The sequence below is a fragment of the Oncorhynchus kisutch genome, linkage group LG16 (assembly GCF_002021735.2).
Source record: "Oncorhynchus kisutch isolate 150728-3 linkage group LG16, Okis_V2, whole genome shotgun sequence".
NCBI lineage: Eukaryota > Metazoa > Chordata > Actinopteri > Salmoniformes > Salmonidae > Oncorhynchus > Oncorhynchus kisutch.
In genome coordinates, this window is record NC_034189.2 from 41,121,566 (window position 1) to 41,144,608 (window position 23,043).

Consider the following 23,043-nt stretch of genomic DNA (forward strand, 5'->3'; position numbering starts at 1 on the left):
CTAGAAGAACCATCCTCACATTTATATCAAATGCCACATCTCCCCTGGGGCACTCCTGCAGCCTGGAGGAGGTGTAAACAGTCCTCCTAAATGCATCACCATCACCTTCACAGTCTGCACATTCTATCATGACATAATTAAAGAATCACTGGTTGGTGAAGTCTATGGCGATTTTCAGTCCAGTGTTTAGACACTTAGGGCAAATCAAATCATGTACAAGTTGGTTTATTTGAGACATATGGAATAAAAGCCACTGTTGGCTGTTTGCTTTCTGGTTGATCGCTTCTAATCGCCATTTTCGTCTCAACGGGCTGCCGCGGGCTACCTCCTTTTCCTCATCTATCTGTACTGCCACTGACTCGATCGGCGGATCAGGCACATTTTTTCTTTCATTCACTGCTTTTCTCGCATTGGCTAACTGGGATCGCCTATTTTTATTCACATAATGTAGGTATATTCTTCGAGATTTTCTCATTTTGTCTCTTGTTACGTGTATTGTTCGCGGGAGATATTTTCAAACAAGGAAGTGCTGCGTGAGGCCTTTTAACTAATCAGGTTTTCGGAAAGGGCCTTTAAATGCCAGTAACCAATCGGATGTCAGGAAATAACTCCTCTTTCAACACGAAGCACTACGTCTACAAACGAAATAGCCATGTATGGACTAGTTAACGATATGCTCCGGAAAACAATCTTTTGAATGATATATGATTCAACATGGAAAGTTGTAAAAAATAGCAGTTGAGTTTTACATGAAACATGCTATCAAGAACGACATTTATGGTAGGTGTAGTTGACCGAGTTGGGATAAAATGATACAAACATACAAATAAAGTATTTATATACATTATTGTCGATTTCTTTGTACATTTTATGAAAGTATGGAAGTTATAGTTGCAAAATATCCCAAAATCTGAAAATTGACAGGGGGAAGCTAAATCCAATTTTTTTGCCTGTGGTGCCTGGCCTTAATAACTTCACCAAAGGGATATTCCTTGTCTGCCTTTATTCATTTTTACCCATCTCCCTGGTCTTTGTGGTTGAATCTGTTTGAAATGCACTGCTCGACTGAGGGACCTTACAGATGATTGTATTTGTGGGTACACAGATAAGGTAGTCATTCACAAATCATGTTAAACTCTATTATCGCACACAGAGTGAGTCCATGAACTGAGCTGCAACTTATTATATTACTTGTTAAGCAAATGTTTAGTCCTGAACTTATTTTGGCTTGCCATAACAAAGGTGTAGAAAACTTATATTGACTGATTACATCTCAGCTTTTCGTTTTTAATTCATTTGTCATAATTTCAACAAATATAATTCCACTTTGCCATTATGGAGTATTGTGTGTAGACCTGTGACAAAAACATATATTTTTAAATTCAGCCTGTAACAAAATGTGGGAAAAGTCAAAGGGTATGAATACTTTTTGAAGGCAATGTATGTGTTAAAATGTATATATACAGTATATATATTTGTATATATAAATATGTTAAAATGTGTATATACACATTTTAACATACATGAATGAGACTGTCTTCAACAAAATACCACTGAATGGTACAGATAGTGTTGAATATTCAAAGATGCAGTGGTGTAAAGTAACTAAAATAACATTGAAGTACTACTTAAGTAGTGTTTGGGGGTATCTGTACTTTACTGTATTATTTATATTTTGGACAACTTTTACTTTTACTGCACTTCATTCCTATAGAAAATATGTATTTTTTTCCTCCCATACATTTTCCCCGAGTCGTTACATTTCAGATGCTTTAGGACAGGAAAATTGTCAAATTCACACACTCGTCAAGAGAACACATGGTCATCCCTACTGCCTCTTATCTGGTGGACTCACTAAACAAATTATTTTTTGTAAATTATGTCTGTGTGTTGGAGTGTGCCCCTGGCTATTTGTGAATAAACAATTACAAGACAATCGTGCCTTCTGATTTGTGTGTTTTAGTGTTTACTTTTAATTTGATACTTAAGTATATTTCAAACCAGATACTTTTATACATTTACTCAAGTAGTATTTTACTGAGTGACTTTTACTTGAGTCTATTAAGGTACTGTAACTTTACCTTTACTCAAGTATGATAATTGGGTACTTTTTCCGCCACTGCAAAGATGCTTATTGTTGATAAATATCAGGTGAATTAGTAATGGTTTCCTCTAGCCTAGTAAATCATTCAAGGTGGTCTGAGTGCAGTGAGATCTGACATGAATATACCCTCCCATTACAGATTGGACTTTTAGAGTTCACTTTTTAGTGATCATAGATCCGTCTATATTTAGTTTCTACTCCCACCGTCCTTAGGTCTACATCATCACAGGAGCTGGAGGAAATATCCTACAATAGGTCACAATTTCTAACCTATATCCTTCCTATCTCTATCCCTGTCCCTTTTTAAAAACACCATAGACACGGCATTGTCTTGACTATTCATGTTAGTGAGGCACAAACCAATGACATGTTACAGTATTTTGCTTATCTAACAGAACTGCCTATCCTTTACATCCTTGACCTGTCAATTCTCATCTCTCGCTTTAACCATTGGACTCCGGGAGGGGGAGGGAGTAAATGGGGGAGGGGGTAAAGAATGTATGGTATGTGTGGGCGTCAACAAAACGCGGGGTATGGGGAACGACACATTGATACAATGTATTAATTTGCGTATTACATGTATCTTTCATGGTAGTGACTAGTTATATGTTGATTGTCAAACATTTAAACGCGTTTTGTGTTCAGAATATTAATACTAACCGTACTCAATAAGAAGGTTATTTGATTATATCTTGAAACGCACCTCTATAGTATGCGCAATGGTTTGGTCTGTAGTAGGTGGGACTCATGAGTGGTCAGCAGGACGTCGTAGATCAATGAACTGAACTGAGTTTTGATGCCTGGGTTGGACGACACTTTGGTGGGATTAAACCATATAACCTACGCAGTGTAGCCTATGTTAGGTAGCCTACGGATGTGACAACGCGACAAGGACATTTGAATCAGGATCGAAAACGGAGTTTATTTCAAACCCGGTCGATATGCGGATTCTTTCCAAATAAAACCCACTGGCTTTTAATAAACGGGTCTGCATGTAGCTGAATTTTTGTGGGGAAACAAGCTTTTTTTTTATCTCGGAATAACTGGAATAGGCTATCCAGGATGATCTTTGCAAACACTGCCAACCCGTTGAAGAGCACATATCGGAAGCAGGTAGGCCAAAAAAGCCCTGGCTGGGATGGTCCAAAACGGTGCCATAAGTCCCTTGAACGCATCCAATTCGAATGTGCGTACGGCCCAGCTGTCTTATCACCTCAGTTAACACGGTCACGAGAAGCGACAGTAGTTATTATAGTGTTATAACACCGCTCACCGACAGTCAGGTTGCAAAGTGATGTAGTGTGACTGTCCGTAGCTAGCTACACTACATTTTGGTCAAGTATGTTCTGTGCATTAGTGTCCATTTTATATTATCGGCTTTGTCCTTGAATTAGCATTACAGAATAGCCTATCTAGCAGCTTTTATTGTATTAGGCCCTAATGGCTTATAACAGCTATCATCCAAATGGATTCATTCCCTAAATAGGATAACATTTTTTAACATTCAGATACGCATCGAATTGCTCATTCAGAAGGTAACTGATGAAGGAACATGCCTATATGATGTATGATATAATTACGCATTAACTTACTGGAGGGGAGAGGGAGAGAGAAATACCCTCCGCATGGTCCAGGTAACCCAGGTTTAGATGCTGAACATTTGTTAGGCCTACTGCTATAATAACATTGCTATAATGTTCACAAGAAGAATCACCTATACTCTGAACATACACCGTTTTATTCCCCCGGCTATTCAAATGTATGCCTACGTTATTCTATCTCTACCTCCCCAAGTCTTGAAGGAGAAATCCATGATTTCTTCAGCATGTTTTTAATGAAAATAGGCCACGCAGGTTACACACAAATGTATGGCATTTAAATTGTAGTTCATATGTCCCATTTGTTCGATTCCTTGTAGGTTTGAATAGAATAGCAATAGAATAGAACAGAGTAATATAGAATAGAATAGTTATGATGATGCATAGCTACAGAAGGCACTGCAGGCCTACTACAGCTTAGATTCCTTGTTGGTATTGTTAGAATAGAACATGCTTTGTATAGACCGAGTACTGATACAGTAGGCCCTGCTCACCTGTGTTTTGGTTCGGCCCAGTAGGCCTTCTAGTGAGCTGCGTACTCAGCTTCTGCCTAATGTGGGTCAGTGTTCTGGAGTGAACATGGGTGTTCATGCATCTATAATGAGCCTTTTCAGGTGTAGCTACCTATGCAGTGGTTCTGTACCACTACTCTGTAGTTCACCACTGATTCAGCCATCTAGTCCACAAGATGGAGGTGATTGCGATTTGTAGCTATATCCGCCCTGAATGATTCCAATAGACCTAATAATCAGGTAGTCATCTAAATGAGTTGGTACTTTAGTCCTTCTTTACCACTCCACACTGTAGTTCACCACTGATTCCAACCTGGACTCAGGGGTAGAGGTAACATAGTACATGTAACTTCGGGACACCCCAATTAGTATGATATGTTACGTTTCGTATGGTATGTATTCATTTGTGGATGTCCGTCATCCATTTCGTATGATATGTTCAGAATTTCCAAAACTTATGCTATGTTATGAATTCCAACTTGTGGCTAATGTTAGCTAGGTGGCTAATGTTAGCTAGGCTAGGAGTTAGGGTTAAGGTTAGGAGTTAGGTTAAAGAGTTATGGTTAGCTAACACCCTAACTAGTTGCAAAGTAGCAAAACATTTGTAAGTAGTTGCAAAGTTTCTAATTAGCAACAATGCAAAAGTTGTCCGGGATGAAATTCAAACACGCAACCTTTGGGATGCTAGATGTAGACGTTATACGCCCGATGCAGAAATTGTTGTGCCATTTCCTGATTGCTAAAAATCTAATAGTTAGCCTAATTTCAGTTTGTGACCAAATAAACTAGTATAGTGTAGAGAATCATTGTACCATCTAAACCGCTGTGAAGTATTTTCCATAAGCAAATATATTGTTGTTTCAGCTGTTTGAAGCTGGTGTACAAAACCCAAAGTAAAAGACGCAACAACAAAACTTAAGAACGGGAAGCATAGAAAACAGATCTACTGCTTTTTAGACTTGCGTTCAAGTAGAATGATAGCTCTATAACTCACATTTCTAGGTGAATTTGGTTGTGTTGCCCAAAAAGTGACATATTGCTACTTTAAGTAACCTTCTGTCTTATGTAACCATACCAAACTTAGCCTATACTAATTTCCCGAATTTACGTTTACTAAATCAAATCACATTTTATTTGTCACATGCGCCGAATACAAAAGGTGTAGACCTTACCGTGAAGTGCTTACTTACACGCCCTTAACCAACAATGCAGTTCAAGAAATAGAGTTAAGAAAATATGTACTAAATAAACGAAAGTAAAAAATTAAATAAAAAATAAAATAACAATAATGAGGCTGTATACAGGAGGTACCGGTACCAAGTCAATGTGCGGGGGTACAGGTACGAGGTAAAGTCACTATGCATAGATAATAAACAGCGAGTAGCAGCAGTGTAGAAACAAAGGGGGGGGGGGGGGTCAATGTAAATAGTCCAGGTGGCCATTTGATGAATTTTTCAGCAGTCTTACATTATGGCTTGGGGGTAGAAGCTCTTAAGGAGCCTTTTGGATGTAGACTTTGCACTTCGGTACCGCTTGCCGTGCAGTAGCAGAGAGAACATTATGACTTATGGGTTGACTGGAGTCTTTGACAATTTTTGGGGTCTTCCTCTGACACCGTCTAGTATATAGATCCTGGATGGCAGGAAGCTTAGCCCCAGTGATGTACTATGTTACGTCTAGTCTATGAGACCGGGCTGCTGATTCAACCATCTAGTCCACAAGATGGAGGTGATTGTGTGTCGATTCTGTCGGTAGGCTTAGTATATCTCCACCCATAAAGATATCCATAGGCATAATCATCTGTTGTTTATCTGAATTAGTTATGCAATGGCTCTTCATTATTTGCTTTGTCAAAGATTCTAGTCCACAAGATGGAGGTGATTATGTGTGCATTCTGTGGGTAGGCTTAGGATATCGCCATCCTAAACTATATAAGTAGTCACAGCCCTAATTCAATGTGGTGGCCATCTTAATGTAATTTAGCTCACCATTTTGTTTTGGTAAATATGTTTTCAAATGGTGGAAGGCAGAACATGTTTTTTCTTAATCCACAGATGAATTGGTCTGCCGCATGCCATTCTAGATTTTCCTGGAGTGGCTTCTGCGGGTCGGAGCTATTTTAATGAGTAAGAGGAAGGAAATGCCTTGCAGAGGAGGGCTCTGGTTTGCCTCAGAGAATGTGTGGTAGGTTCCCACTGACACACCAGACCAGACTGTAGTACTAGGAAGGAACCGTGATGGAAGGAGTGTAGACAGCACCCCACGCAAGAATGTCACCAGGGAAATAGCCTAGTGGCAGGTAGGCTAGCAGTTAGAGCATTGGGCTAGTAACCAAAAGGTTGCTAGTTTGAATCCCTGACCTGAAAGTGTGACAAGTCTGTTATTATTCCCTTGAGCAAGGCACTTAACCCTAGGGTAGAACCAGGGTGACGATTTGTTCCTGACCATGTGACTAGGAAAAACTACTACCCCTATTCATCTCATTATAATTCACTGCCGACATTCTGGAGCTTGGTGAAATGGAAAAACTCCATGCTAGAAAATTCTAGAAAGAACAGTAGTGCTGAATGTCTTTTCACCAGGCATAATGGGACCCATGTCATCTAAAAAAGTTAGACTTTTAAATCATCTGTCCATAGGACATTCTTCCGAGAGTCTTGATGATCATCCAGGTGCTTCTTGGCAAACTTGAATCAACTTTGGATGAGATGGGTCCAATTATCTCTGGTGAAAACCAAACACTGCATTCCACAAGTAAGAACCTTATACCAACGGTCAAGCATGGTGGTTGTAGTGTGATGGTTTGGGGATGCTTTGCTGCCTCAGGACCTGGACAACTTGCCTTAATAGAAGGAACCATGAATTCTGCTCTGTATCAGAGAATTCTACAGGAGAATGTCAGGCCATCCGTCTGTGAGCTGAAGCTGAAGTGCAGCTGGGTCACGCAGCAAGACAATGATCCAAAACACACAATCAAGTCTACATGAAAATGGTTAAAAAGCAACACATATGAAGTTCTGGAACGGCCTAGTCAAAGTCCAGACCTTATCCCAATTGAGATGTTGTGGCAGGACTTGAAACGAGCAGTTCATGCATGAAAACCTACATATCCTTGAGTTAAAGCAGTTCCGCATGCAAGAGTGGGCCAAAATTCCTCCACAGCGATGTGAGAGACAGATCGACAACTATAGGAAGTATTTGGTTGCAGTCATTGCATCTAAAGGTGGCACAACCAGTTATTGAGTGTAAGGGGCAATTACTTTTTCTTCACACAGGGTAATTATTGGGTGTTGCATACTGCAACTTTGTTAATTAAATAAATAAAATAAATATATATATTTCATTATTTGTCAAATCAGGTTCCCTTTATCTAATATTAGGTTTTGGTTGAAGATCTGATAACATTTAGCATAAAAAATATACAAAAATAGAGAAAATCAGAAAGGGGCACATACTTTTTCACAGCACTGTGTGTGTATATAACACGGAACAAAAAATATAAACGCAACATGTAAAGTTTTGGTCCCATATATCATGAGCTGAAATAAATGATCCCAGAAATTTTTCATACGCACAAAAATCTAATTTCTCAAAAATGCTGTGCACAAATGTGTTTACTTCACCGCTAGGGAGCATTTCTCCTTTGCAAAGATAATCCATCGATCTGACAGGTGTGGCATATGAAGAAGCTAATTAAACAGCATGATCATTAGACCGTGTGCACCTTGTGCTGGGGACAATAAAAGGTCACTCTAAAATGTGCAATTTCGTCACACAACAACATGTTAAAAATGGCTCAAGTTCTGAGGGTGTGTGCAGTTGTCATGCTGACTGTAAGAATGTCCACCAGAGCTGTTGCCAGAGAATTGAATGTTCATTTCTCTACTATATGCCGCCTCCAACATCGTTTTCGAGAATTTGGCAGTACGTCCAACTGGCCTCATAACCGCAGACCACGTGTAACCACGCCAGCCCAGGGCCTCCATATCCAACTTCTTCACCTACGGGATCGACTGAGACCAGCCACCCAGGCAGCTGATGAAACGGTGTGTTTTCACAATTGAAGAATTTCTGCACAAACTGTCAGAAACCGTTTTAGGGAAGCTCATCTGCATGCTCATCGTCCTCACCAGGGTCTTGACCTAAATGCAGTTTAGCGTCGTAACCGATGGCCACTGGCCCGCTGGAGAAGTGTGCTCTTCACAGATGAATAGCTGATGCACTAGCTCAACAGATTACACAATCTCACCACTACGGTCAGTTGTAGCAGGGTGCTGTCAACTACTATATACTCTCCAGTGGTGTAAAGTACTTAAGTAAAAAAATACGTTTAAGTACTACTTAAGTAGTTTTTTGCTATATCTGTACTTTACTAGTCATATTTTTTGACTACTTTTACTTCACTACATTCCTAAAGAAAATAATGTACTTATTACTCCATACATTTTCCCTGACACCCAAAAGTAGTCATTACATTTCGAATGCTTAGCAGGACAGGAAAATGGTCCATTCACACACTTATCAAGAGAACATCCCTGGTCATCCCTACTGCCTCTGATCTGGCAGACTCACTAAACACACATGCTTCATTTGTATCTATCTGTACATTTTTAAAACAAGAAAATTGGCCTGTCTGGTTTGCTTAATATAAGGAATTTGAAATTATTTACTTTTGACACTTAAGTGTACTTTAGCAATTACATTTACTTTTTGATACTCAAGTATATTTAAAACCAAATACATCTAGACTTTTACCCAAGTAGTATTTTACTGGGTGACTTTCACTTTTCCTTGAGTCATTTTCTATGAAGGTATCTATACTTTTACTCACATATGACTATTGGGTACTTTCTTCCACCACTGATGCCCTGGAGTTAGTTTTATAGCTACAATGATATGCATTGACCTAGTATGTGACTGTGTGTAACTCACAGTGGTAAGTCAGTTGATTAGGGCCATGAGTCAAATAATGCACACACATACAACCTTGTTATCTCCCTGCTGCACTCACACATTATATCACGATACACATTAGAATGTCATCATGGTTTGGATGTCCAAAACCAGATGGGAAATGACCCGATAAGATGGCATAGACTGTACTGGATAAAAATCATGATGTGTTTGTGGTCTATGTGAAATAGATTCTCGGTCTCACGTCACCAGCTAAGAATGGCACGTGAGCCTGTCACGTCACAAGCTTCGGTTGATTCAGTTTAGCTATAGACTAGCTGGGGGGTGGGGGGCACTGTTTTGCCTTGCGTGTCAGGAAGCGGAAGCTAGGTATATAGCTGAGCCTTGTTGACAGTCTGTGCTCAGTGCCGTGGGTCTTATCAGCTACCTGCGTCTCACCTTGAGTAAAAGCATGAAAAACATCATGATACTGTGTACGTTTCCTGCCAGGAATTGACTTGACTGTAGACTGTTGTGTGTTCAGGAATCTGCTGAGGCTGTTGTGTGCTGTTGATGTATTTTCTGGGTGTGGCACAAAGGCCACAGGAGGCCATGTTTCATATTTCCATAGGCAAGGGACACCAGTTTGTCTCTGTGTGTGTTTGTGTGTCTGTGTACGTGAGGGGTGTGTTTGTCTGTGTGTCTGTACACGTGAGGGTGTGTGTGTGTGTCTGTGTGTGGGTGTGTCTTTGTCTGCGTGCATATATGTGTGTGTATTTGCCTGCTTACCGGTGTGTGTGTTAAGTCAGTGGCATTGTGTGTAACGTCCTCTCTTGTCTCTCTCCTGTGTAAATGCCATGTAACTACAAATCTGTCTGAGTTTAAACTCGTCTCTAGTCTTTCCAGGAATTTCCATTTCTTTCCTGGTTGAGACACAAACACCCACATTAACGGAGGGCAATTGAGTGACCGTGTGTTTACTGTGTACCTGACCGTGTTTCTTCCTTGCAGTCGTACCCCATGGCTCCAGCCAGCCCCAGCACGGTGAGCACCAGCAGCAACAGCAGCACCACAGGATGGGACCAGCTCAGCAAAACGAACCTGTACATCCGCGGCCTGCCTCCAGCAACCACTGACCTGGACCTGGTCAAGCTCTGCCAGCCGTGAGTACTGCTCAGCACACACACACACACACACACACACACACACACACACACACACACACACACACACACACACACACACACACACACACACACACACACACACACACACACACACACACACACAAGCACTGACTGACTTACACACATTATTATGATGAATTAGAACAGCTTGTTCCAACTATATATGCCAATAGCATATTCATGTGGCCCATGCATGAACCAATCATAGAGGCCACTAGCTAGCATCCCTCCAACCAACTAAACCATGGGAACTGTGATACATGATACATGATACATGATACAGATACATGATACTGTATCTGTAGAGACGAGAGATTAGGGAACGTGACTGTTTTCTACAGTATTGGGATTGGTGAATGCAGCAATTGTCATGTTTTGTTGGGTTTGTCTCTGTGCGCCTCTGGCCTCTGGACCACAAGCATACGGAGCGAAGCATTCAACCATGTTACCAGGGGCAACAGCCGCTGTTGCTGTGTTGTTTGCTTGTGTTTTGCTCCCAACGGTGGTGGCCTGCTCGCCGGGCACCAAGCAGAAATGAAAGAGCCTTTCATTGCAACCAGGCCTAATGTTAGCCGAGCGTTTAGTTCAACCAAAGCATGATGCACGTCCTTAAAATACCAGTTCCGCAAAACGGCTTGGCATCATTTCAACTCTGGTATTTCTGTCTGAGTTTGAACGCAGTTTATTACGCAGGCTGTTTTTTCAAGTACGGTAACACGGCGCCTTGACATGAACAAATAGTTAGGCTATGCTAGGCATCTAGCGTTTTCTCTTTGGTCTAGCGTTAGGCTGCTCTTTGACATAATGTCGGCTGTTGTAGCAATGTTTGTTATCTCTTTATATATCTACATCCCACCACACATATTTGACATATTATGGATGATTGTAGCTAAGTCCCTGTGTGGGGAGTCAATTTGTTATTTTTACAGTGCCCAAAGCTTTCAGAGTTTCATACATACATTTGTATGCCACTGTGTAAATACTGCAGTGTGTGTTCGCATGGATTGCATTAACCTCTTGTCTTTAGCCTGTTGTAAGTATTGACGTCATTCAGTGACTCGGCAGAAGTGCCTTTTAGTATGCCCGTTAGTACGAGGTTTTCATTCGGGTTAAAGACACAATGTGGTTAAAGATACAATAATGAATTGATTCTCTTAAATGAGTCCACTGAAATAACATGGTCATTAAGGCTCAATATGTTCCCTCCAAGCCTCACAACCCGGTTGCCTCACCCGGCTTACATGGCTGCCTTTTTCTCAGCGATGATGTCATGGATTCTTGTGCAAGCCTAGCGTTCTGACTCCCGGCCCTTGTTGTAGAAGTTTAGCAGTAGAGCGACACTCTGTCTGTGATATAGGGCATACAGTATTTTTTTAAAACAAATTCATATATTTGAAGCTAAAATGGAACCCCCCCCAGCAAGTGGTTGAAATGACGTAACTACAACCATATCTGGTTTGTTAACTGATTGTATTGTCATCATTTCAACCAGCTTTAACCACTGAGCCTTCATAACACATACTGTACCAAATAAAGAGGATGTGGGTAGATTGAAATATAGTTTGACCTTTAAAACAATAATGTATGCATATTGTAGTGATAATCAATACAATTAAAGGATAAGAGAGCAACATCCTGTTCTTAACATTTGATTCTTCTTGTGTTCATAGATACGGCAAGATCGTGTCGGCAAAGGCCATCCTCGATAAAACAACTAACAAATGTAAAGGTCAGTATCATGTATTCTAATATTGATCTCCTTTTCTCCAATTTATCGAAACAACTGATACATTTTACGGTTGTCAGATAGTATCACACATTGGTATGCTACTCAGCAAATGCATTTGCAATGTAATGTAAAGCAAACTAATGTCAAGTTGTACTACTGTATATGACGGTTGTTTCTGTGCTCCTCCTCCTCCTCCAGGGTATGGATTTGTGGACTTTGACAGCCCTGCAGCAGCCCAGAAGACGGTCCATGCCCTAAAGACCAGTGGGATACAAGCCCAGATGGCTAAGGTGAGAGGAACTCTGTGTTCTTCTGTTAGCAGAACAACAGACTGTCTGTCTCGTAGCACAGCAACTACTAAGTCATGTGCTCTGGTTAGGATACTCCTGGTTAGCATGTTGTGCTGTGTTATGAGTTAGCATGTTATGCTAATGTTCCATTCCACGTCTCTGTTTTGTAAATTACAACGACAGCTTATTTGCAGCAGTAGACTGTGTGTGTGTGTGCATTTAACTGTGTGTGTGTGTTTGTGTGCATTTAACTGTGTGTGTGTGTGTGTGTATGTGTGTGTGTGTGTGTGTGCATATGTTTGTGTGTGTGTGTAAAGCAGAGCAGCAGAGTTAGTCACATGACCCCAGCTGACTGGCTGGCTGTTCAGGCGGTGACCCCATTCACGTTCTCAAATGAAGCCAGATGTCCTCCCTTCCCTCTCCCGCTCGCTGCCAAAAAACAGTCGGTCCACACGCACGCACAGAACAGGACGGACAGCTTTCTGCTGCTATGCAAATATTATGACTGTCTCGTAGCACAGCAACCACTAATTAATGTGCTCTGGTTAGGATACTCCCAGGTAGCATTTTATGCTGTGTTATGAGTTAGCATGTTATGCTAACGTTCCATGTCCAGTTACTGATGTTATGCTTATTAGTTTGAATACTTCTTTGGTCTTTTTTTCAGCCTCAACCTATGATTTGAACAACTCCACTTCTCCAGTGGTGGAAAAAGTGCCCAATTGTCATACTTGAGTAAAAGTAAAGATACCTTAATAGAAAATGACTGAAGTAAAAGTGAATGTCGCCCGGTAAAATTCTACTTGAGTAAAAGTATAAACGTATTTGGTTTAAAATATACGTAAGTATCAAAAGTAAAAGCGCAAGTATAAGTCATTTCAAATTCCTTATATTAAGCATACCAGACAGCACCATTTTCTTGTTTTTTTAAATTTACGGATAGTCAGGGGCACACTCCAACATTCAGACATAATTTACAAACTAAGTTTGTCCACCAGGTTCAGAGGCAGAAAGGATGACCAGGGATGTTTTGTTGATAAGTGCGTGAATTTGACCATTTCCTGCTAAGCATTCAAAATGTACTTTTGGGTGTCAAGGAAAATGTATGGAGTAAAAAGTACAATATTTTCTTAAGGAATGTATTTTTTCTATAAGTACTTTAACACCACTGCTCTCCTCCCTCTCCCAGTTTCACCGGTTTCACTTTTCCAAATACATTTCTCTCTGTCAGCACATTTCTGCTATCTCTCTCTCGCTCTCTCTCTCTCTCTCTCTCTCTCTCTCTCTCTCTCTCTAGACCTGTGTCTAGCTAGCTCCTGTATTTCTGCCGAGGCCAGCAGAACACAGTGTGCCTGTATGGTAGCTGCATAACTGTACTGCTTAGCTGTTGAGTTCGTAATGGTAAAGATGGGAGAACTGAACCAGCTGTTAAATCTAAAAAGGAGAGAGAGATGCGTATAAAATAGAAAAAGAGACCAGTCGCCATTATGAGCAAATCAAGGGCCATAGAAACTCAAGTCCTTGATAACGCATTTACAGAGTTGTTGACTGAAGGCCCCACATGACCTGGACGTGACCGTCACTAAGGCAACACACAACCCTAGCTAACTCATGTTCAGTTGTGTTTTTTGTTGTTGTTATGGCTTGGATATCATCACAGACTCAAATCGTGTCAACGCATAATTTTAATCCGAGTGAAATGTTCATGTAATTGTCCTCGAGTGCTATTGTGGTTTAAGTTGGTGTTGCCGTCCAAATTACCATAGATTCTTTGGAGGAAAAGGATCCTGATACCCCTCTATCCATTTCTCTGTCCCTGTCTCTAAGCAGCAACAGGAGCAGGACCCCACCAACCTGTACATCTCCAACCTGCCTGTGTCTGTAGACGAGCAGGAGCTAGAGGGGCTGCTGAGGCCTTTTGGACAGGTCATCTCCACCCGCGTCCTCAGAGACTACAGCGGGGCCAGCAGAGGGGTCGGCTTCGCCAGGTGAGAACATCTCAAATCAAATCAAATGTATTTATATAGCCCTTCGTACATCAGCTGATATCTCAAAGTGCTGTACAGAAACCCAGCCTAAAACCCCAAACAGCAAGCAATGCAGGTGTAGAAGCACCTGCAATGCTCCGTAACAGTTTGACGGAGGGCCATGTTGGTAACTCGAAGGGTTGTGGGTTCAAATCCTGCTACTTTTTCTAATTTAGGTCCCATTGATTCATGTGTGACTTATGTCTACTATTCTCAGGATGGAGTCCAAGGAGATGTGTAACTCAGCTATAGCCCACTTCAATGGGAAGTTTATCAAGACGGCGCCTGGAACTATGGGTAAGGTCTATTTTCTCGTATTCTCTTTCATGCTTTGGGCTGCGATGCTCACTTTTTGGTTTCGCTAATGGTGAAGATGATGTGTTTTTTTCTCCCCAGCTCCCTCTGAGCCCCTGCTGTGTAAGTTTGCCGATGGTCAGAGGAAGAGGCACAGCCACAGTCCATACATCCCCAGCGGTCGCACTTGGCCCCGAGAGGGAGAGCTCAGACTTGTAAGTGCCTCTCTGTCCGTCTCGTCTGTCTCTGTGGGTGGACCCACAACTGCAAGTTTTCTCTCCCTGCCAGACTAATAAAGGCCATTTTAAGAATAAATGCAATGACCTCATTTCTAGTGTTGACTGACTTGCCCAGGGCCCAGTGTTAATCCTATCCTGAGAGACCAGTTCATTATAGCAGGGGTTTATTAACTTTTTCACTCGGGTCCCCCTTCCAACACTCCCCCCCCCCCCCCGGCAGTTGAGCACACGCACCTTGTCTATTTCTATGGGCACAAGAACTGTTCATGACTAGTGGTGTAAAGTACTTAAGTAAAAATACTTTAAAGTACTACTTAAGTCGTTTTTTGGGGTATCTGTAGTTTACTATTATTATTTTTGACTACTTTTACTTCACTACATTCCTAAAGAAAATAATGTACTTATTTCTCCATACATTTTCCCTGACACCCAAAAGTCCTCGTTACATTTTGAATGCTTAGCATGACAGTAAAATGGTCAAATTTGCGCACGTATCAAGAGAACATCCCTGGTCATCCCTACTGCCTCTGATCTGGCAGACTCAATAAACACACATGCTTCGTTTGAGTGTTGGAGTGTGCCCCTAGCTGGAGTGTTGGAGTGTGCCCCTAGCTATCCAAAAACTATGAAAGGGTGCTGTCCGGTTTACTTATATAAGGAATTTGAAATGATTTATACTTTTACTTTTACTTTTGTACTTAAGTATATTTGAGCAATTACATTTACTATTGATACTAGTATATTTAAAACCAAATACTTTTGGACTTTTACTCAAGTAGTATTTTACTGGGTGACTTTTACTTTTACTTGAGTCATGTTCTATGAAGGAATCTTTACTTTTACTCAAATATGACTATTGGGCATTATTTTCCACCTCTTGTTGGCGGACTGAATATTGCAGGTTTAAAGCTTATGTCCTGCAGTTCTACACAATTCTACCGGTGCCCCCCCTGCCGACCCCAGGGGGGGGCACGCCCCACAGTTTAGGAACCACTGCATTAGTGCATAGCCATTACAGATCATGGTACTGATTTAATGGTTGGTATTGGGATGCTAATGTGACGGTTAGATGATAAGGATCTGGCTTTGTGTGACGGTTCTGTTTTGTCCTACCAGGGCGGGATGACTCTCACCTACGACCCCACCTCAGCTGCTATGCAGAACGGCTATTATGCCTCTCCCTACACCCTAACGGCCAATAGAATGATGGCTCAGCAAGCCATGTCTCCCTACATGTCTCCTGTCACCTCCTACCAGGTAGGCACTTCATTATCCTGGAGTTAATTCAATATAAATGATCAAAAGATGATAGTCGCTTTGGATGAGAGCGCCTGCTGAATGACTCAAATGTAAATGTTATGTAAATATGAAGAATGTGGCATGAGTTTAACCCTACCCTTTCATGTGGCAGGTACAGAATCCTTCCTGGATGGCCCACCAGCCTTACATCATGCAACACCCAGTAAGAGAAATGAAATGATGTCTTTCTTACTCCACACACACAGAGCTAGAAAATATGTGTCAGACTTCATTTTTTTGTACCCTGGTACAAAAACACAGTGATAGAAGCTAATTCTTACTCAATTCATAGAGCTATACATGTAGACACTATAGACATACTGCCAGTAATCATTTAATTGGACGATGTATACCATGCGTGTCTCATACATACGAGTAATAATATAGTTAGTCGACTACTTCCCATATACAAAATCATAGTGAAGAAAATGGTAAAATAAATATCCAGGGGCGCAACTTTGGTTTTAGAAGTGGGGGGGGGGGGGGGGGGGGGGGGCATATACACTGCCAGTCAAATGTTTTTAGAACACCTACTCATTCAAGGGTTTTTCTTTATGTTGACTTTTTTCTACATTCTAGAATAATAGTGAAGACATCAAAACTATGAAGTAACACATATGGAATCATGTAGTAACCAAAAAAGTGTTAAACAAATCAAAATATATTTTATTTTTGAGATTCTTCAAATAGCCACCCTTTTCCTTGATGACAGCTTTGCACACTCTTGGCATTCTCTCAACCAGCTTCATGAGGTAGTCACCTGGAATGCATTTCAATTAACAGGTGTGCCTTGTTAAAAGTCAGTTTCGCCCCTGTATATATCTTATTCCACTGATAGTATATGTTGAGAGGCTGACATATGACATGTTACCTCAGTTAAAAATACCCTGATTCAAAAACAGAATGTGTTACTTTAATCAGCAAGTTCTGCTGATGCTGCAGAATAAACACCCCCAAAATCTGTGTGGGAAGAGAACAGAACAGAGCCGAGCCCAGTTCTGGGAACCGGAACATTCCCTCATATTTCAGTGAGTGCGGAACAAATCAATTGTTTTGATTATGATTTAAAGGGGAACCTCCCCTGGTGAGTTTAAGCTCTTGAGCTCTTTTCCTTTTATCATCTGGATGTGACACGGTGGATTAAGGTTGCGTCTGAATTTGCACCCTATTCCCTATATAGTGCACTATTTTTGACCAGAGCCTGAGACAAAAGCAGAGAGCTCTCTTTTCCTGTAGCTAACTGACTCTGGGGCTCTGGTCAAAAGTTGTGCACTATGTAGGGAACAGGGCAGGGGTATTCAACTCTTACCCTACTAGGTCCAGAGCCTGCTGGTTTTATGTTCTGCCTAATAATGAATTGTACCCACCTGGTCTCCCAGGTCTAGATCAGTCCCTGATTAGAGGTTGAACAATGAAAAATGGTCCAGAGTTGAGTTTGAGGGAAAAGGGTGTCATTTGGGACCGAGATACATCTGTGCCTCTCTGGCCTCTAGTTCTCTGCTCCCACTGCTGTATGGAGCCAACAGGAAATGCCTGCAGCAGATACGGTCTTATGACTGAACGATTTTCATCCTCTCAGCAGATGGTTTCAAGTAGAACAAGTGTCTGTGTCTGTGTCTGTTTCCCCCCATTTTGACAAGGAAATGGTACATTCCCTCAAGGCCTTTTGGCTTATACGGATGGCCTTGAGGCCTAAAAAATATGTATTTTTTGGGGGGTGCTGAGCTTGTCTGATTAATCTAACCAACTTGAAGTCACAAGTTACACTTGGTTAGTGCTGAGCTGTTAGTGCTTTGTGAGATTGTTTCAGTTTCTGTTAGATTATTACAAAATAATCACGGTTTTATTTGAATTTATTTATTTTTTATTTTTACATTAAATGCACTATGCAGTTTGTGGGTTGAATGCTGTAACAACACAGAATAAAACTATTATTGATGGTAGTGACTGACCATTACTGCTTATCACTTATTAACCATCATTTATTCACATGAATATAGTTTCATCAAATATTTTATTTGATGACTTTATTATTTTATTCCAAGTCATTATCTCATCTCTATAAAGCTGCTGCCACTGCTGTCTGACAAAATCACTATTTTAGTAGTTCTTCAAAATAAATAAGGCATACTTTTATGACTGCTGAAAACCAACTATCAAACACTTAGATCCTGCATTTTCAAGCTCACGAAGCAACTCTGTTCTATCCCTCTCGTTCTCTGTTCTCTGTCTCCATGTCTGCCCCGCACAGATCGGACAAGTTTAAACCGGGCACACAATGGATTATGGTCATTGTAGTTAATTACCATGTTTCCCTCGCTAAACTATATAGAATATTGGCCTGTTTGAAACTACAACTCCCTACTATATCGCACAATTCAGGCTTGATCTGATTTATCTCTACAGAAAATCTGCACATCAAAGTCACCAAAAATAAATGAACAAAATGGAATTAAAATAATTTAACCGATGTCGGTCAATTAGTTGTTTAAATAAAAATAAATAAAAAAATCAACATTTGTTAGACTTGTTAATGTAATTAAGTGTAACCAGTCCCTGTTCAGCTCTGTACCGAAGCAGTGTTATGAATTAGTTATTACAGTTAAACCTAACCACAAATTCCAATCATTTTAAATATTTTTGCCTGCAGACCTTCCATTGATCCTCAATGGATTTGAGTATGAGGATGACCTTGTATTGATTCTAGAATTATAATATTTCTCTCTCTCTCTCTCTCTCTCTCTCTCTCTCTCTCTCTCTCTCTCTCTCTCTCTCTCTCTCTCTCTCTCTCTCACACTCTCTCTTTCTCTCTCTCTCTCTCTCTCTCTCTCTCTCTCTCTCTCTCTCTCTCTCACTCTCTCTCTCTCTCTCACTCTCTCTCACTCTCTCACTCTCATTCTCTTTCTCTCTCTCTGCTACAGCAGGCAGTAATGTCGCCCTCTGTGGACCACACCATGACAATGCAGCCCACCGCCGTCATGACACAGCAGATGGGCCATCTCTCATTGGGCAGCAGTGGAGCGGTGAGGGGGATTCTGGGAAGTGGGAGGTGCAATTTAGTTAGTCTCATTTTACCTGATGCAAACTCAGATCTAAAGTGCACAGAGGCTAAGGAATATTGATTTGAGATCAGGTGATTTGAGATTGGGTGATTTGAGATTGGGTGAAAATGAGTTGGCTACCTTCCGAGGGGTACAGTATCCCTTAAATCCCGATTTGAGCTAATCTAATATATTGTTGTTTTTCTTGTGACAGCAGTATATTTCAGCCAACGCTGCAGTCCAGGCAGCCTATATTCCTCAGTACGCCCACATGCAGCAGACAGCCGTAAGTTCCGAGGTTCGTCCTTGCCATCTCATTGTGTTGATCTCCTCTCATTCATCCATGTCTCATCATGAGTACAGCCATTTTACATCAATTATGACATCCCATACCATTACTTACTTGATGGTGCTAATACCAGATATTAAGATGTGAAGTTACACAGTTTTTCCCTCTTCAGGAAAATGGTTCACAGCAACAAGTGGATTCGTCCAATAATTCGTCTCCCTACAGTCAACAGAGCAAGTAACGATAAGGTATGAGTCCCTATATGAGATGGAAGTGATAGTTTTAATTGTACTGTAGCACTGCTCATAGTAGGAGTAGTGATCCCGATCCTGATTGTGTTGTGTATTGTCAGGTGACTTCTGTGAGCAGTAATGGATGCCTTGGGCGCTGACTCATGATGTCACAGTCACAGCCTCTCCTGATTGGACCAGACCAGACTTCAGTAAGAACTCTTTTGCACAGCTTCAACCAAACAACTGTGTATGATGGAACCAACAGCAATGATACTATGGTGTGTAAAACGAAGACAGAGGTGTAAAAATGGACAAAACCAACAATTATCCCCCCCCCCTTCAAAACAGGAAGAAATGTTTTATTTTGATAAACGAAAAGACGTGTATTTTTTACCACGGATTCTCCAAGTGGATGCAATGGGACAAGTAGCCTACAGCGTGATGTTAAAAGATGCATGAGATTGATTCTTTTTTTTGTGGAATCTGTTGACTTAAGGAAAAAGAGATTTCCAATGGGTTTTATAGGTAGTTTATGAGCCAAGATATATGATGAAAAAAAATGTTGCTTGCAAAAAGTGTTCATTTGGTGAGGTGTTACTGGTTTTTATTTTTGGTCTTTATAAGATATTATCATTCAATTAGGCTTCTAGGGTTAATGTCTGACATGATTTTCTGTATCAGATTAAATATGTAGAATTGGCCGTTTGGCAGCTGTCAATCAATCTATGAATAGAGAACTGATAGAGAAGCTAAAGAAGCAAATGTTTTGCCAAATAGATGATGGGTTGGATAATGTGCCTTCCGCTAACATCATAACAGTCATTTTTCATAGCCTGGCAGAAACCGAACTGATTCCCTGACGTTTCACTGTTTCACTTCATGGTGATCACAGTATTCAGTCTGGTCTAACCAGGCTACATTAAAAAGAACAGCCACTCTTAATTAGAACTCCTGTCAGTCCATAGTAAGGTCTCTTTAGACTTTGACAGCGTAGGTGTCTTGTTTTGTCATATTTCACACACAGCCAAGGATCTTGACCTCCATCAAATGCTACACCTACTGATCTCATCTCCCTAATTAAGACAATATAGCCTACAATTGAAATAAAAAACACAAATAGATTTAAAAGAAATGCAAGCTTGAAATTGTGAGGTAACGTCAAGGCGGCTGGGTTTTTTTCTCTGCTATTTTTTACTTCAACAGACACAGTAATATTAATAGAAAATGCCTAACTTTAATGATGAAATTACAATCTGTTTTTACTTTACGCTAAATTGACGTGGTTGTCTTTAAAGATTTTTTATTTTTTTGCTCTAATGGTCATCTTGACCATGTGTGGTCATGTGTGACTGGTTTTATCTACCTCAGAGTTCTGTCTGGGCTGGTATGGCTGGGTTTGCAGGTCCAGCCCGCCTCACCAGAGAAGAACACAAAAGCGACGGACCAAATCGCACCATTTTCCTTATGTAGTGCATTACTTTTGACCCATAGGCTTTTCACATAGGGCTATGTTCAAAACATAGACTTAGATAGACATCACATCATTGTATTTATCCCATTATGGCATCTGTGAGAGCACGGGCAGCTCCATTGAAGCCATCTCCATTTTGAAGTGCATTTATTCTACTACTTCTGAGTTGGTAAACAAACTGAAAGGGTGCCCACTGCCATCTGTGTTGTTTGAACAGGTATAAAGATAAGGTTGGTGATATACTGCCACCTGTAGTTATGGAATATTTACTCACAATTATAATTCATTGGCTGATACCTCGTGGTGACCTGGATGGAATTATGTGATCCTTCCTTAAAGGGATACTTTGGGATTTTGTCAGTGATGCCCTTTATCTACTAGCATGCTAGCAGATACCCATAGACTTCCAGTCATTGCCATAACACTAGTTAGCATTGGCTCGCGAAACTACCTCTAACTTCAATGTTACTGGACACAGAAACATAAAAATGGTATCCACAAATTCATTTGACTCTGGAGAAGTAGATAAAGGGCCTCATTGCCAAAATCCTGAAGTATCCCTTTAACCCATTGGAAGTCCCACCCAGTTGACTACTTCAAAATGTTGAAAGTCCTCGATGGCGCTGCCAAGCCAATAGGCTTCTGGGCACTAGAGTCCTCTATGTATCTCTATGGGTCAAAAGCGTTGCACTCTAAAGGAAATAGGATGCGATTTGGAATGCACCCAAAGCCAAGCTCAGGAGCTGGCCAATAGCAATTTTTACAATTCTTCCTCCTACTACTCTGTCCTCAAATAAAGAAACATTCTGTTTTGTTTAGTATAGTATCATGCTGAATCTTGTTTTTGTTGTGTTTTTCCGATATGAACATTATTACAGGTAGAATATGGTTTTAGCTTTAGTTTTGGAGTCTCTTAAAAGAAAAACCAAGTGCTGCTTGTCGAACAGACGTTCCAATAGGCTGGGGAATGAGGCGATTCTTTTTATTTTTTATATTAGAGGAATGCAAACCCACCACGTGGTAGTGTAGGCGGCTAGACTTGATCTATTCTTCCCTTGAAACACACACACACACACACACCTTCGTTGTATGGGACTTTGTGTTGGCAGTTAATGTGGTGAGGGGGGGGGGTTGCAGAAGTCTGAAAGATGGAAGTTTAAATTGCAACCATACTATTTGTAGTCTTGCATAGCTAGCGATGTCTGAACCAAGTGCAATTCTGTGTCTGGATCAATAGGCTAGTTGTACAGCAAATTCCACCAACACTTGTGTGATAATAGACTGGCTGATGATGATAAATAAAATGAAATAGTAGTAATTTATGCAGAAAGATAGATTTGTTTGTTTTACATGTCCGGGTGATGATGCTGCTGTGTATCATCAGTTAGAAAAAGAAAAATAGGCTCATTTTGTATTTTTGTTTCTTTGTGTATGTTACAGTTTCACCAGATTGTTCTACCAATCTTATCCTTGTGCTTTCCTTTATAAAAACATTTGAATAAAAACCCACCATGAATCAGCCCTATGAGGTGAGTTTGTTTAGTCATTTATGTCTCACATTTCATTTTTCGATGTAGTTGCTTACTAAATCTTAACTTGAACCCCTTCAGTTACAGCTATTGTAGCTATTGTTTTGGTTAGAACGGGATATGACAAGAAGCATGTCATTTTACATAGTACCCTCCAAGCTCATCATTTAGCTCATTGCCCTGGGTCTGAAGCCCGCCCCGTGCAACTGGGTCCTGGACTTCCTGATGGGCCGTCCCCAGGTGGAGAAGGTAGGAAACAACACCTCCACTACGCAGATCCTCAACACAGGTGCCCCACAAGGGTGCAT

General features: G+C 40.9%; 1 protein-coding gene across 11 annotated transcripts; it reads left to right on the top strand.

Annotated features, from left to right (window-relative positions):
* Positions 1–2,749: 2,749 nt before the first annotated feature.
* On the top strand, positions 2,750–22,731 carry LOC109884434 (RNA-binding motif, single-stranded-interacting protein 1-like). 11 transcript variants are annotated; one of them, XM_020476396.2, is made up of 13 exons: positions 2,751–3,217; positions 10,119–10,270; positions 11,965–12,023; positions 12,222–12,313; positions 14,141–14,301; positions 14,558–14,637; positions 14,737–14,849; positions 15,990–16,130; positions 16,285–16,335; positions 19,094–19,195; positions 19,428–19,499; positions 19,660–19,750; positions 19,855–22,731. In XM_020476396.2, exons 1-12 carry the CDS (start codon positions 3,167–3,169, stop codon positions 19,741–19,743), a joined length of 1,158 nt encoding a protein of 385 aa, XP_020331985.1. In that variant the 5' UTR covers positions 2,751–3,166; the 3' UTR covers positions 19,744–19,750; positions 19,855–22,731. The 11 variants fall into 11 exon arrangements, 10 of the variants coding, with proteins under 10 accessions (XP_020331985.1, XP_020331988.1, XP_020331989.1 ...); XM_020476399.2 differs by having other exon boundaries at positions 2,752–3,217; positions 19,431–19,499; XM_020476400.2 differs by having other exon boundaries at positions 2,755–3,217; positions 19,431–19,511; positions 19,675–19,750.
* The last annotated feature ends 312 nt before the right edge of the window (positions 22,732–23,043 follow it).